Genomic DNA, 16,007 nt, shown 5'->3' with positions numbered 1-16,007 from the left:
CTTTATTTATTTTACTATTATTTGTTTTTTTAATAGCTATATTTTTAAGGTAGAAATTATAATGCTTTATAGCTTTATTAGTAATAAGTTTTTTAAATTTAATAGGTTTTTTTAGTATATATATTAGTAAAAGTATTAAAGTAAATTTAAAAATATTGTTTTTTAGCTTATTAATAATTTAGCTTGCTTATTATATATTAAGCTTTATTTAGTACTTAATATTTTGCTTTTTAAAATATTTAATGTATTATTTTTTAAAAAAAAATACTATATTTTATAAATTTAGTTATAGCTTATTATTAAATATATTTAGGTTTATATACTTTTAATACTTTTTTAATTTATAGTATAATTTTAGAAGTATATACTAATTAGGCTATAAGTATAGGTTATTTATAAGCTGTTTTAAAAGGCTATTAAAGAGTATATTAGTATTTGCTATTAGTATAGTTAAATTAGATTTATAATAAAAGAAAAGGAGGTTTATTAAGAATAGTATAATATATTGGATAATATATATAAAGAAGGTAATTAAAAGCTTACTAAATAAATTTTTTACTTTATAAATTTTTAGTGCTTTTAGCTAAAGGGAAAAATAAATTAGCAAACTAGGCTTATAACTATAAAGTATTATAGATTATATAGCAAATGGTAGAGTATAGATAAAAGCGTTATTATTCTAGCTAAGTTTGCTTTAGTAGAAGGCGAGCCCTTAAAGCGTAATTTATAGGTGCTCTAATAGGTGCGTACTCCCCTATAATAGCTTCCGGCAGCTTGTATGTACGCTAAATTTGCGACACCTAGAGTGTGGCTAAATGCAAGATCACATTCATTTGATCAGTGAAATCTTACAGAAGTCACCTCAAAGCGACTCCGACTCGCTTTATATTGTAAGCCGATTGACCCGATTCCGAGCCAGGCATGATGATACTGAGACGTTAAATGTGAGACAGAATTGTTTTAATGCATGTAGTATACTGAAGACCTCTACTTAAACAGCCTTTTTGGTGTGAAGTGAGAGTAAACCTGAGGGCTTATAGACGCTCCGTTTGCATCAGAAGCAGGGCCAAGTGCAAGGAGTCATCTGAAGTCATGGAGAGCTGGATGTCCACAAGCAAAATGAAATTTGGGTGCCTCAAGTGGATCCAGGCAGATTTTCGACAAGTGTCCATCAATGTTAACAAGAAGTTTCAAAGGTTGTGCGAGATATTGATTACATGTGTCTTTCTTTGGCATAGTTGTGTTTTTTTTTTATAAAAAAAAGTAAGGATCCGTGCAAGATTTTCAATCACTAGAAGATGTTTATTCTCGAACGCTAGCTTAATTCTTAAATCATATCGTCAGAATATCGGCCTGTCCTGCATAATTCTTCTTGTTCGAAAATACTTCTTTAATCTTTCTACATATATAAAAAGCCTTTCAGGGAACTGAACCATGATATCACGAGTGGGGATCTCGTCAAGGCATGGCTGTAGCAACTGGTACTGCCGCAATAGTTGAAGACATTGCGAAGAGATTGTCCTTTGTGAGTTCTACTGGCGACTTAGTCCAGCCCAGATGTGTCGGCAGGCGGTCCCCTTGTACACGTGCGAGCGTCAGCCACTAGGGTTAATATGCAAAAATCATCACGACAAGAACTTACGGAAGAATGACTCTATCCAGTCTCTTTGGGTTTCCGTAGCATTAACACCTCCGAAGACCAACATGTAAATGGCAGGCGCGAGCCCTGCTATGAACGGGTTGGCTGTGAAATTCGGGTTCTGGACGCAATGGTCGGTCAGCGAATATTTCCAGCGAGTTCTGATGCTGTATTCAGGACAAGGGCGAAGCTGCTCCAACTAGCAGAACCAGATATTTGCGCTATCATCGGCCTTCATCGCTCCCGGCACCAGCCCTGACACTGGAAAGTAAATTCTCAAATTCACTTACCACCTTCTCAGCCATCATGGTTCGATAAGCTCGAGACTCAGCAGCTGTGCGAATTGTGATGATGTCACCCTCAAATTTGGACGAACTCTGGTCCCAAATGGCCTGATCGAAGTGAATATTGTCGCCGAAGTATAAGTCTTTGCGGGACAGCGAGCCATCAATCTCGATGTTGTTATGGACGTTCGAGTCCTCCAGGTTGAAGGTAGAGCTGTTGCCCGTAGTAGAATGGTCGAGGGTAACTTGGATCTCGGTGTCGAAGGGCTCGATCTGCAGGTTCATCACCTCGATCATGGCTTCTTTGAGCTGAGCCGGGTCGATGTTGCGGCCGTCACGGGGGATGTAACCTTGGTTGGCCAGCGCGTTGAGACCCGGGCATGGGGAGCGACCTGTGATATTTTCAGCCTGTATTCCATGAGATCATACTTGGTTTGGACAGCTCACTATCGCTTGCGGTGGGAGGAATGTACTTATGCGGATCACTTGCAGATGCGCGACAGCTTAGGAAGAGGCCGCTCAGCAGGGGCCGGATAAAAGAGAATGTATGCATGTTGTACGATTTGAAGATTGATTTGCTTGGAGAGGGACAACCATGAAAAGAATGCTTCTGATGTAATTTACATATCCACTGCGAAGTGACACTTATTTATGAAAAATGCTATCGCTTTCTGTGGCGAAGAACGCTACTTGTTACTCACTAGGTTGGGAAATGCTCGACTTACGACAAAGAACTGGTATGTTTGATACTATCTAGAAATTACGCCCATACGCTTGATACAGGGGTGCCTGTAGAAATGGTATTACAATACGCTTATACGCTCGATCTGCAGCTGACACGCGTATACGCTCATTCTACCGCTGACATGCTTAGATATCACGGCAAGCTGATTCGACAGACATCTATTCCCTTTTCAGAATACCCAAGTCTTGATACATAATATTTTGAATGCGGCAGTGTTATTGCCATGCCCTTGTCTTTTATTCAGGTGGTATTGCGCTGCTTCTTCACCGTCTACACCCCGACAGGCGATGAGATTAGCGGGCTGGGTGCCGATATATCTTGGGCTCACTGAATAAAAGAAGACTGATCTGTGCATTATCGACATTCCGTATGTTTATGTGCTCGCGGGGCCATCCAAAAGTGAGCAGTCTTCAATGTCGTTTCTTGACTGCGAGACGCCGTTGTGACGACTGACCTGCTCCTAACCCCAGGCTACCTTCTATTCCAGTGAGAGAATGTGCCACCTAGTACATATCGCTCTTATTTCCACCCACTCCGGGCCACAGGCCCAGGAAAAGTCCTTGAGTATTCCGTCCTGTTCATACGCTTGCTGCCTTTGGTAAAATGGCCTGTCCAGCTGAGGGTTGGCCTCCATGCCCGTGATTCGTGACGTTGCGCGCAGAAGGCAGTGTAAATGAGCCTCGGGCTTGGAGTGAAATACGCCCGACGCAAGCCTACGTCGGGCAGGACAAACATGAGGTCGTTCAAAACTCCAAATGGGCACCGCAGTGGATCTGGTAGAATGGTCTTGTTACAGAAAATCAAACCAGAGTAGTAGTTGCTTAGGCACAACAGAACGTGAACAAGACGGGACCGCTTCCCTGCACCAGAGAGGTGCGAATCTGTACCTCGACAAGTAAAAGAACAAGTCTGGATGTGACGCCTGTTCTGTGCTTGCCTTGCGAGTGTCCGTCAGGGCAAACATAGGCACAAAAGGTATGCCGCTGTTTATTTCAGCCCCATGACACGCAAGAACGTCTCCCTGTGCTCGACCTGCAGTATCGCCTGTGCCATCTCACTCAGACTTTCGACCTCACGGGTCCCCGCGCAGGGCTGGAACCCCCATGCTAGGCTGTCATCATCAATGCCTGCCTCCTCGCTGTCATATCGGACCTGGAACGCCTGCCACCTCTGCGATCGCAGCTCAGCCACGTGGCTGTTGACCGTGTCCTTGGGCCCGGAGAATACCATTACACCTGGGTAGCCCGGCTTCGTCAGACCCGACATGTTTTCGCCATCAAAGCTCGGGTTGAGCGCAAGTTTGCGCTTGTTTGTGTTCAGGAGGTGGTGAAGCCATATGACCACTGTCTTCCGGGATTGCTTCGTCTCTTGAATTTCGGTGTTCCCTGCGCCCTCGTGGCCTGGCGGCGACTCTTCCGCCGACTCGTTGATGAAATTTTGGAATGCAAGTATGAAAGCATCCAGTGTCTCCTCCCCCTCGACAACCCCCAACAATGAGAAGACAGCCGAGACTTGATTCCTGGCGTCCAGACCCTTGGAATCCTTTGCTGTGATGAGATCCGGCAGACCTTTGAATGGGTACTGATCTGGCAACCTGAGGACGAGCACTCCTTTGGGAAGGCGTTGGCCGTCGGCCGAGGCGGAGTATTTCAGTTCCCGGCCTTTGTCGTCGTAGGCGACGCACCCTGGGTACATGGCCTCCAGGAGCTCCAGCTCATTTTGCAGGCGCTCCTGCACCTCTTCTGCAGACATGCCTCTCCGACTGGGTAGAGAACCCACGTATCGTGGCTCGCCAGGGAGCTTTGCTGTGAGCTTTTGTTGTGCGTGTCGAAAAAGTCACCGGGAGGTTATGACGCAATCACCGTTGCTGCGATTAGCAAAGTCTTGCACCAGTGTGATGGGCCTTGAAGCACTGGCATCGAGCAAACAATTCTCTCCCTGGGGTTTTTGCTCACGTCATCCACTTTTTCATTGTTTACAGAGGGCACTGTTTCCGACGATGAAACATTTACTTGCCTAATAAGTTGGTTATTGCCACAACGTCACAATATAAGAGGCTCGGAAATAGTTCGTAGCGGTGTGCAGCCTTTCCGTACCACGAACTCGATAATAATTCTGGGGCAATGCCTCTGAAGAAGGCATATTCAGGAACCGTTGCCACAATGTTTAGACTTGTTTTGTTTGGGAAGGGGGGGGGGAGGGTTGTTTACACCAGGCACATTGATACTTTACGAGAAACAAGCTCCAGATGTCTTCGAGACACTTGAGTGAATTTTTGATCTCGTGGATGTTCTATCCGTGACACTCGCATGTGCGTCTATCTAATCTCCTCCAATAGTGATGCTTCCAAAATGCAAGCAGTGAATATTCAAAAAAAAAAAAAAAAAAAAAAAAAAAGCGCCGTTCCCAAAGACTCCAATATTCCAGTCAGAACCCTGATGCCCCTGTTCGTTTAATCATTTCGTCACTCATGCCTATGTGTGTCTTCCATCCATGCAAATGCCGTTGCAACTGCGCTGTATCAAATACCGGCGGTCGTGTGCGATACACGCTCCCTTTGGCTCACCAAGTATCGGGCCCGAAACGACCGCCCTCCGGAACGGTGTTGTAAGAGCAGGCCTGCCAGTCGCAGCCTTGCTTGTACACCTCCGTGCCCCACCAACTGAAATTCTTTGTCCAGCCCGGGTAAATAAGCCCAAAAAAGACAACAACTATGCCAAACGCAAGTCCAGAATCCAAAGCCGCACTCAAAGTCATCGTGTACTTGGCCCACCATGCTTGCGCCCTGTTCTTGATCAAATAGTTGAAGAAGTAGCACACGACGGCCCAGACTGAGAAGTTGAGCCCAGTCGCAGGCGGTATCCAGCTCAAGGAGCCGAACAACACGGGGAGATTGATCTTGCGCACTATGCTCTTCTTCTTGTTGCGGCTGTAGAAATACAGCGGGATCGGTGCGACAGCACCCAGCAAGAAACACCAAACCAGTGGTCGGTAAGTTGCATTCGGCCCAAAGAACTCAGCAGGTCCAACAACACCCCAAAGGATGGAACCATTGAAATGGACCCGGGCAAGTGGACACGTGAAACCGTTGATTGCTTCAGGCGTGCATATGCCGGGAACGTTGACAAACATCCAGTTCAACACCCCAATCTGAGTCAGAGATGAAATGATCGTCGCCACCATCTGGACCCAAAATAACGTCCTGGGCGGAATCTTCATGTAGTGACCAAGCTTGAGATCAGCCGCGAACTTGATGCCTTGTGAGGACGAGATGTAGCCATATGTGACGAAAACCATGTTTGCGACTGGGCGTCCCGGGAAAACGGCACCGCAGACGAGCTGGCAGATCAGATAGATGCTGCTGTGTTGGTTCGTGACCGCCATGATGATGCCGATAGGGATGAAGAGGATTGTGCAGATCCCTAGCGCAAGCAGCAACCCATACCACGGCAGGTGGATTGGATAATACTCGACGACAAAGATACCCACCACCAGCATCGTTGCGAATGTGATCAGATACCACGTGATGGGGGCATCCTTGTACCGCTTCATCAGCCGATTGTGCACGTCTTCCCGATTCATCAAGCCCTCGAGACCGGAATTTGACATCGATAAGCTGCGGCGTTGTCTCACACCATTCTCGTGTGGCCTTCTGCTTGTGGACTCTTCTGGTTCATTGTCAAGGGGCTGGTACGCAGCCTTTGACTCCTCTTTCGCCTCCTGCAACGACCTGGTCCACTGCGTCCAGATGTCGTGACCATGCCAGCAAGCCGTATGGCTAAGTAAAGCCGCCAGACCAGCAAACTGAACACCGTAACTGAGGACATATGTGATGGGGAGGAAGACTCGGCTGTAGTTCCGGTACGCCTCCCTATCAAAGACGAAGTCCTTTGTCAAAATCTTGCTAACATCATAGACCTTGCCGGTGTTGTCGAATACGGCCGCCGATAGAATAGGCATGTATGAAGAGTACAACCAGTTGCCGTAGTACGCAAGAGGCGCAATGATCCACATGACAAGCACCAGTCCACCAACAACGTTCATGGCAGCCCAAAAAGGCGTGAGTAGAGGGCTGCCGATGTAAGCTATCTGGGCCCAGTCAAACGTGACGGGGAACAGGCCGAGGCCAGAGGTGACGCCAAAGAGATTGGCTACCACGACATTCTTCGGCGCGAACCATGTGATGACGTTGAAGTAGCTCAAGCATGGCATCAGCAGGCCTGGGAAGAAGTAGAAGAGGAAAGACACGGACCAGACGACGTAAAAGAAGTTCCACCGACTAATACGCCATCCGTCTGCCGGCTTGTTCTCCTCTTTATGGAGGGTCGTAAACATGGCAGCCGACATGAGAGTGCTCGGCCAGATCATGCCGCTGGGTCGGACCAAGAAACGCCTTGTCAGGCCGGCGAACGCGTAGCCCAGAATTTGTGTCGACAAGGTCAGGAGGAGTTGATAGATGATGCTGGCGTCTTGTTTGTAGAACTGTGTTTGCTCGACGATCACATCGGTAGCAAAAGCAAAGCCAAAGGAAACATTGCTGCTAACATAGACGCAGGCGTGCTCCTTTTCGTTCCACCGGCCTTGCGCCAACCACAATCGTAGTCGGCCGAGCCTTGTCCGTGGCGTTGACCGCAAAACAGGGTCATCTTCGGCTAACGGTGTCGTCGAAGATCCAAGGTTGTTGGCCAAGTTACCGTCAACGAACTCCTCGGGAGGGTCATCGCGACGCTTCAGGGTCAAATCCCAAAGCAAACCAAGAGGATGAACAAGTAGCAACGCTATGACAGGAGTGATGGAAACACTGGGGTATCTTAAAGAAAAGAACAAGTTGGTGGAAGATCCAAGTATCGAAAACAAAACGCTCAGAGTCCACATGCGAGGCGTTAATATCGACAAAGTCGTGTTGTCGTACGGAGCGACGGATGCGCGGACTTGTGGGTAGGGGGAGTTGTCGGGAGGATCCTCGTCGACGTCGGAAGGTATTGAGACACCAACACTGTCGTCCTCCTCATCGTCAGTGTCGGCAGTCTTTGAATCGGCGAGCACGTCGCTCGCCAAAGTTGACTCGGTCACTCCATAGCGACCCTCTATCCCACCGGTGACTGTGGAACTGGCCAGCTCTTCCGACGACCGGGATAGCCGGCCCGACACCGATTTCCTCAGCGAGGACACGGACTTTGCTGATTTTGTAGTACGTGTACCACCACCACGGGTGTCTCCGTCACTGGAGCCCTCGCCTGCATCATTGCTGGCCTCCGATACGGCCGGGGTATTACTTGCTGACCCTAGCGGGACAGCACCATAAGACGGCGACCGGAAGCCTGGCGAGGAGCGCAGGAAGGGCGGCGCCTTGTTTAGAAGTTGCATGGGGAGCTGATCGGGCGCTCGTGCGGCGACATTCGGGCTCTCGTCGGCAGTGTCTCCTCCAGAATGAGCAGATTCAGTGTCTGTGCCATGTGTGAGGTCGAGAGAGGTATCTGGGAAGGTAGGGACGGAGGAGGCGTCGGTTTTGATGTTGGAAGAAGAGTGGGAGGGTGGGTCGGGAACGGCAGGCAGCGGATTGTCCCGCTGCTGTGACAGAGCAGGCGTGGGGCGTTGTCTTGCTTGACCTGTGCTAGTGGGAGTGGAACGGTGACTTGATGACCCTGGCAGCCGGCGTAATGGGATGGAGTGCAGCTGAGGCTGGATCTGACCGGCGGCAGCGCTCGCACGGGGGTCTGAGTCTGATTCGAGGTCAAACCCAGGGGCACCCTCCGTGGTAATCCCTCCTGGATGCGTCATAAGCGAAGGAGGCAAGGCGACCAAGAAGGGAAGATCTAATCAGATCCGCCGATAGGAGAGCGATGCGATGGCGGCGGCAAGTGCATGTGGCTCGCAGAATAGCATGCGGCCGAGGGGGTACCTGCAGTCTGCAGACAATATCGGTGGAGCTGATGGGTACCAGGCGTGGGCGTAAGCGTGGGTGTGAGCGTGGGCGTGGGCAGAGGGCAGAGAGTCTCGACAGGAGAACCTTGAAATCTTGCCAAAATGCAAGGCCAACAGCCGCTACCACAGCTCAGTAGCCGACCGAGGCGATGAAACGTAACGTAATGGGATGGCCTGGACAAAAGACAAGGCGTGGGATGGGCAGCAGCTGACAGGGTGCTGCGACAGAAGCGAGGCGCAGGATTGCAGCTGTCTGATGACACTGACGCCGAGACTGGCAGGCAAGACTGGTCTGGTGGTGTCGACGCGCCCTCGCATCAAGACTAGTGGTGCTACTAGGCGGGGGTCTGACTGCACGAGGTGCCCAAAAAGTGACCGACAAAGAGGAAAAACGAGTAATTTTGTGACAGCGAAGGAGAGACAACCCAGGGGCGGGGCAGTAAGTAGCCTGATAGCCGGGCCAGCCACCCAGGCACGGCGGGTGCGGGAGCTGAGCTGGAGCTGGAGCTGGAGATCGGGGCGATAGACGAGGCGTCGCCTTGTAATCAGGCACTGTGTCACTCTGGCGAGGCTGTACAAAGTTGGGCCTGCAGTTTCGCTGAGGTCCTGACTCCGGCCGAACAAATCTGTGTCAGGAAGTCGATGGCAAACAAGTTGACACGACATCAACAGCACAAGCCAATCTCGGAACCTTGCAGCCCCAGTGAGCCCCCAATTTGATGGCGGATGTGGCGGATGTGCTTGCAACGGGGACCCTGCCTTGTGCCCGTCTGCCCGTCTCTGGCATGCAACCTTTTTGACGGTGCTGATGTGATCGATAAGATAACCCCATCGCCGTGCCGAGCAGAGGGGCCGCCCGTCTTCCGAAGTCCGATTGCCGCAGTGCTTGTTGCCGTCGTCTCATCTCATTAATCTCAACTTAAAATCACGCTTCGGTAGATATATATAACATGCAAATATTGGTGTATACACGTACTTGCAAAGTGCGGGCGGCCATAACCACCACCACCCATGCAGCGAGGCCCCATAACAGGGAGATCACACGAGGAAAAGGCTGCGGATACTGGTCTGAGAGGGGAGGAAATTTTCTTCCCGTTGTGATTCTGAGTCACTCTATCTCTCTTCCAAGATCGCGGGATCAACCCGTGGCTTGATGCAGTCAGTCGACTATCAATACCCACAACGGCCGGTCAGGGGAGCGAAGCGAACTACCAAGCAACGACTTGTTTCCCGGCACCATCCCACCATCCCACCCTCCACATCAAAGTACAAACCTGATCTACGCAACCTGCGACACCGGACGCGAGGACCCCCAGCTTTCGCGTTCACATGTCCGCCCACACCTGATTAGTCGACCCTCACAATCCCGCAACTTTGCACAAATGAGTGGAGAAGCCAAAGCCGTAGAGATGAACGCCACCCTGTTCGCTGCTAAGCAGCAGTTGCGATCTGCCATGAAGCAGAGGCTGTCTGCCCTCCCACAGGAAGCCATCAGGGAGCAGAGTACGTCTAGTTCTACGCGACCAGAGTGTGGCATTGGTGACATGGAAAGTGCAAGTGCTGAGTAGCGTTTAGGCCACACCATACACACCAATTTGCTGACCTTCAAACCTTACGTTGATGCACATCGCATTAGTGTCTTCTTGTCGATGCCCTCCGCAGAAGTCCAGACCGATGCCATCGTCCAGCACGCTCTAGCCCTGGGCAAGCAGGTCTTTGTTCCCTATCTGCACAAGTCCCCTTTATCTTCAGCTGGCGGTGCCACGCCTGCACGGGTGATGGACATGGTCCGCCTCGACAATCTGCAGGACTACCAGTCTCTTCAACGCGACAAATGGGGCATTCCCAGTATAGATCCTGCCACAGTTCACTCAAGACAGAGAATCCTGGGTGGCCCTGACGCACATCACTCAGACCAAGCAACTCTGGATCTCATCCTTATGCCCGGGGTGGCGTTTGACGTTGCCCCGGGCTCAAGAGAAATCAGGCGGCTTGGACATGGCAGGGGTTTCTATGACTTCTTCCTCCAACGGTACGCCGAAAAATTGGAAGCATTAGATCGACAGCATTCTTCTGTATTGCTCTACGGCCTGGGCCTCAAGGAGCAGTTCCTGTCCTCTGCTACAGACGAGATTCCTGTCGGGCCGTATGATCAGCCTCTGCACGGGCTGATCTTGGGGAATGGAGACATCAAGACCGCCGTACCGAACCAAATAGATTGATTTCCCTGTTTTCGGTCCTCCTGAACTCCTATGGATGGTATGCCCTGCTTTCTGGTATCGGCTCCCAAACTCCAAGGCTATCCGTGATAGCTTCCCTCGACTGCGTTGTTCTCGGCACGGGTATTCTGTCGTTGTGTTCTGGTTTTCTTAACCTGACAAGCTCTGGATCAAAGAGACGTTGTCGCCTTTCAACAGGATTTGGCCTGCGGACAGGATTAGCTCGAACCAGGTCAACAGCGTCGGGTAATAAGGACAACAACGCACCAAGGTTTTTCCTCTCCTCCTTGTCGTTCGTCTTCGTGATTTGCTTGACCTCGACCGCGTCATCGATCACCAGGTTCATGAACTCGTCAAACCCTCGGATCTTGCCTTCTATGCGGATGGCGAGCTATAGAGACAACGCATCAATCAGTATGTTTCTCCGATTTGAGTACTGTTTTCAGTAGTAAGAGCCCGCAGACTAGCCAGGTGGACATACCTGCTCGTACAGCCAGATCTGGACAATTGAGTGCTGCTGGAGAAGCTTGAAGATGAAGTTGATGGGTGGGAGCAGCACTCGGCGTCCACCACCACCAGCTCTTCCGCCTCCGCGTCCCGTCATTGTTGTAGATCTCAAGGTCAACAGGAACGAAGCTTGAAGATTTGAGAGAGGTCGTTCGAGATCGACGGTTTAAGTGTCGGAGGTTGGAGTCTGTCGCGTGGAATTGGTGGCCGTGATGGTCTTGCGCGCCGCCTGTCGCGAAGTTCAGAGCTGGGCGTCCGAGATGCCTGCCCAGTGGGAAGTGGCGCTAAAATTATTGTTAGCCCATAACCCAACTGGCAGCCAGAGGCCGTGGAAGCCTGAAGGACCCTGGCCCCTGCTCTTCCTCTGCTTTGCCAGAAAAGCGCACATGCAGCTGCAAGCAGTGAGTGGACAAGGCGACAAGGACCCTCTCTCATCCTGATCTGACGTTGAATTTCGGAGGGGCAACGCCGCCTTCCTTGGACATTGCTACCAAGCACAGCAACCACACGCAACTGCAAGCCAGTGAACCGACCGCGCCTGTTGCTCTGCCACAAGTCTGCAAGTGGTCCAATCTTTTTGACATCGTTTGTTCCTCACCTGCCACCCTCATTTTCTGAGTTGCGACACCCCATCAACGCGACTGCTGGCGCCCCTCTCATTTCAAGCAGCATAGCTGCTCCTAAACGCAACCTCCGCATTTTCATACCCAACCGAGTCGACTGCCTCTTTCTGGTGCCGCCGCAGACCAAACAGGATGGCTGCCAATGGATCCTCCGACTCGTTCGCCCCAGACACGATTCTGGCGGCCATGACGACCATGCGCGGGGGAGAGCCCGATAAGAAGAAGGTTGCGATGGACTACCTGACCAAGTTCCAGAAATCGGTAGGGACAGCCTAGCGCCATCATATTCACTTTCCAAGATGCCGCGCGACCCTTCTGTGTCTTGCTAACACGCCTTGTAGAAAGATGCCTGGACGACGACCCTCACGATCCTACAGTCCAACGCCGAAGCCGAGGCCATGTTGTTCGCAGCAACAACACTAAAGGGAAAGGTACTACTCGACTGGGCGATGCCGGACACCACGTTCTCGACTGACATACCCTCGGCAGATTACATATGATCTTATAACACAAGTCCCGGAGGGCGACCTGCCTGCCCTTCGCGATCAAGTTCTCTTGCTCCTCAAGAAGTTTGCGGTGGGACCCAAACCAGTTCGGGTGCAGCTCTGTGTCTGCTTGGCAATTCTGGCGATACAGATGAGGTCTTGGAAGGACGTTCTGCCCACTGTTGTGTCCGCCCTTGGAAGCGATGTCCAGAGCGCTGGAGCTATCCTCGACTTTCTCCGAGTTCTCCCCGAAGAGGTGACCGAAGGCCGTAAAATTAACCTCTCTGTATGTGGATCGCCAGACGACGACCCGATCACCCATTCCGACACTACTGTGGTAATCTGAAGGACGGTACAATCTCTAATAAACCTGGATTGCTAGGAAGATGAGCTCACTGAGAGAACCACTGAGCTCCTGGCCGACAATGCGGAGCAAGTCGTCAACATCTTTGTCAATTACGCCCAGTCATCAGGTTTGTCTACAAAGAAGATCGCTATAGTTAACGCCATTGCTAATCCTGCGCAGGCGACGCTGCTCACAACCCGCAGCTGATGGAATGCATAACTTCGTGGCTGCGCGAAATACCCATCGACGCCATTGGAAAGTCACCGCTTCTCAACATTGTAATCAACGGTTTGGACGATGATAACTGTCTGGAAGCCGCCGCGGAGTGTCTTGCTGCAATCTGCCGAGAGACAAGGGACGTGGACGATAACATCGAGATGATCCAAGTCCTCCTGCCACGGATCATCGAACTGCGGCCGCGGATGCAGAAAGCTGCCGAGGAAGAGGACACAGAAGCTTTCAAAGCTCTGACCCGTGTCTTTGCGGAGACCGGGGATTCATGGGTTGTCATAATTGCTCGTGAACCAACCCATTTCCGGCCTCTTGTCGACATCATCTTAGAATGCGCCGCGAGAGACAAGGACAGGGACGTTATCGAGCACACCTTCAACTTCTGGTATGAGCTTAAGCAGATGATTGTCATGGAACGGTATGTCGAGGCCAGGATGCATCTGTACGATGTCTACGCCAAGTTGGTGGACATTCTTCTGAAGCATCTCGAGTACCCCACATCTGAGAACGGGAACGAGCTTGACCTTTTCGACGGTGACCGTGAACAGGAAGAGAAGTTCCGGGAATTCCGTCACCATATGGGCGACACACTCAAGGACTCCTGCCAGGTGTTAGGTGTCGCTGACTGCTTGACTAAAGTTCTGGACGCCATCAAGGTTTGGATGCAGAAGTATGCGAGCGAAGCTACTGCGACATCAGTGCCACACTGGCAAGAACTTGAGGCTCCAGTCTTCGCTATGCGGGCTCTCGGACGGATGGTTGAGAAGGATGAAAACACTGTCTTGCCACAGTTGATGCCCTTGCTGGTGCAGATGCCAAGCCACGAGAAGCTGCGTTTTGCCACCATTATGGTCTTCGGGCGTTACACTGAGTGGACAGCAGAACATCCTGAATTCCTGCAACCTCAATTCAATTACATCGTCACCTCGTTCCAGGCGGATTCCAAGGAGGTTGTCCGAGCTGCCGCTCAGGCCATCAAGTTTTTCTGTCAGGACTGCAAGAGCCTGCTGAGTGACCAGGTCGTTCAGATGCAGTCGTTCTACGACCAAATACTCGACAAGCTCCCTGCAGTGAGCCAAGAAGAAATGACGGAAGGAGTCGCCAGTGTTGTTGGCGTTCAAAAGCCGGAAGAGGTCTACAGGCTTCTGAAGTTATACTGCGACCCACTGGTGAACCGACTGATGGTGAAAGCCAACCATGCCTCGGATGAAGCGGGAAGATTGGCAATAGCTGGTAAGTTGGCTGGCTCACGAAACCTTGCTTTGGACCTGATTCTAACCTCGTCTTAGACCACGTGCAACTCCTGACGCTGTTCGTCCAAAATGTGGTTCCCCTGGTGGACTTCGGACAGGAGGACCCCGCTGTCAAATACTGGCAAGAGGTTTTCCCAATTCTGTCTACCGTTCTGGACAACTTCTCCGGATTTTCGCCCATTTGCGAGAGAATCTGCAGGTGTTGGCGCAACATGGTCATCTCGTACCGCACCGGCATTACACCTCTGCTGCCTCAGCTAGCCAATAAGCTTGCGGATGGTTTCACAAAGACTAAGCAAGGCGCTTTCCTGTGGGCAACGGGCGCCATCCTCAGGGAATTTTCTGAGGATCGCGAGCATGTTGATGACGCCATTACCCAGAACATTTATCAATTCTTCGAATCTCAGGCGACGAGCGTACTAAGGGTCATGAGCGACATTCCTCCAGCGGAGTTGCCCGATATCATTGAGGACTTTTTCCGTCTGTTGACCGATGCACTGCTTTATTACCCTCACAAGCTGATCTTCTCACCACTCCTCGCCCCCATCTTTCAAGCCGCCATCTCATCTTTGGCATTGGAGCAGCGCGATCCTTTGTCAGCGACATTACATTTCCTGCGGGATCTGCTTACTTATGGTGGAAGCAACCCGGCGTCAACCATGCAACTCGGGCCTACTTCTGAACAGATTCAAGCTACTGTCAAACAGCTTCTCGTGGCGCACGGCGAACCATTGGTCAAGGCGATCCTGGCAGGCATGATGATCACATTTCCCCGGGATTGTTTTGCTGACGGGAGTGGCGTGCTCCTCGAGCTCTTCGACATGCTGCCTTCCCAAACTACGGCATGGGTGGAGCGGACGATCAAAATGCTGCCTGAGGGCACAGTCAGCCCAATCGAGGCGAACAGGCTCATCGTGAAAATCAAGGAGAGGCTATCCGAAAATGATGCTGGAGGGCTGAGGCAGGTAAGGGTGCTGCTGCAGGACTTCACTAACACGTACCGGCGGCGGTATGTAGCCCCGCGAGACGGGTTGGGGCAGCTGGAGGGAGCTCGCTTCCACTATGAAGGGTAGGGTCCTTCAACTGAAACGGGTATCGTAATACACAGGCGATTTTTTGGCAGAGACGGATTCAATAGAAACATTGGTAGTATTTTTGCCCAGGCTTCGGCTTACTAAGGGCCGATGCTGCAGAGAGAGGCGCTCTCTCAACTGAGGGTTGGGATGAAAGAAGACAAGGCCGCATTTTGTAGGGACGCGTCACAGGGCTGTTGGAGCTCAGGCGCCGTGCGGCTTGCTATGAGACTACGTGGTACTATACGTTCTTAAGTGTGTTGGTGGCGTGGATGAGGTGTGACCTCAGAGGACTATGTGCCGTTTAGCCTGGGCGAGGACATGCGAAGACAGATGTGGGAAGATAGAGCAGGAATTGGACGTAGTTGGGTGATGGATTATTTGATGCATCGGCGGGCGATCTCGAATGGATCCATAGACAGATCGACATAGCTAAAACTCAAAAGTCTCTCCAACTATCCATCTCATTGCCTGTCCCTTGCCTTGCTTTCATATTTGCTACTTGCGTGAGCTGTCTATTCTTTTTTCATGTCCATATCGCGTAGTCGGAAATGTAGCCATCCGGTGTTGGACACGACGAAGGGAGATGACTTTGGATCTTCCGGTGCTTGTCGTCAAGTGACAGACGACCACTTTTCGTGGCAACGATGGAGTTGGATGCAATGCCTGTGATAGCC

At 51.0% G+C, this 16,007-nt stretch overlaps 5 protein-coding genes across 5 annotated transcripts; 2 read left to right on the top strand and 3 right to left on the bottom strand.

The window, feature by feature from the left end:
* Positions 1–1,458: 1,458 nt before the first annotated feature.
* J7T55_014586 (chloroperoxidase-like protein) lies at positions 1,459–2,476 on the bottom strand (the record flags this gene model as incomplete). Its single annotated transcript, XM_053142598.1, has 4 exons — positions 1,459–1,577; positions 1,643–1,760; positions 1,930–2,315; positions 2,371–2,476. The coding sequence occupies 4 exons, from the start codon at positions 2,474–2,476 to the stop codon at positions 1,459–1,461; spliced, it is 729 nt and encodes a 242-aa protein (XP_052994773.1).
* Positions 2,477–3,187: 711 nt separating this feature from the next.
* Positions 3,188–8,449, bottom strand: J7T55_014585 (uncharacterized protein; the record flags this gene model as incomplete). The annotated part of the gene is made up of 5 exons (XM_053142597.1): positions 3,188–3,488; positions 3,556–3,605; positions 3,674–4,430; positions 4,509–4,580; positions 5,235–8,449. 5 exons carry the CDS (start codon positions 8,447–8,449, stop codon positions 3,188–3,190), a joined length of 4,395 nt encoding a protein of 1,464 aa, XP_052994772.1.
* Positions 8,450–9,975: 1,526 nt separating this feature from the next.
* Positions 9,976–10,815, top strand: J7T55_014584 (uncharacterized protein; the record flags this gene model as incomplete). The annotated part of the gene is made up of 2 exons (XM_053142596.1): positions 9,976–10,096; positions 10,169–10,815. The coding sequence occupies 2 exons, from the start codon at positions 9,976–9,978 to the stop codon at positions 10,813–10,815; spliced, it is 768 nt and encodes a 255-aa protein (XP_052994771.1).
* A 147-nt stretch (positions 10,816–10,962) lies between these two features.
* On the bottom strand, positions 10,963–11,416 carry J7T55_014583 (LSM domain-containing protein; the record flags this gene model as incomplete). Its single annotated transcript, XM_053142595.1, has 3 exons — positions 10,963–11,018; positions 11,080–11,203; positions 11,294–11,416. 3 exons carry the CDS (start codon positions 11,414–11,416, stop codon positions 10,963–10,965), a joined length of 303 nt encoding a protein of 100 aa, XP_052994770.1.
* Positions 11,417–12,074: 658 nt separating this feature from the next.
* On the top strand, positions 12,075–15,330 carry J7T55_014582 (uncharacterized protein; the record flags this gene model as incomplete). The annotated part of the gene is made up of 6 exons (XM_053142594.1): positions 12,075–12,203; positions 12,284–12,373; positions 12,432–12,713; positions 12,810–12,900; positions 12,954–14,237; positions 14,294–15,330. The coding sequence occupies 6 exons, from the start codon at positions 12,075–12,077 to the stop codon at positions 15,328–15,330; spliced, it is 2,913 nt and encodes a 970-aa protein (XP_052994769.1).
* Between the last annotated feature and the right edge of the window lie 677 nt (positions 15,331–16,007).

This window comes from Diaporthe amygdali, assembly GCF_026229845.1.
Source record: "Diaporthe amygdali strain CAA958 chromosome Unknown NODE_11_length_1138210_cov_64_948100, whole genome shotgun sequence".
In the NCBI taxonomy this organism is placed as follows: domain Eukaryota; kingdom Fungi; phylum Ascomycota; class Sordariomycetes; order Diaporthales; family Diaporthaceae; genus Diaporthe; species Diaporthe amygdali.
This window is presented reverse-complemented; position numbering and strand designations above follow the sequence as displayed.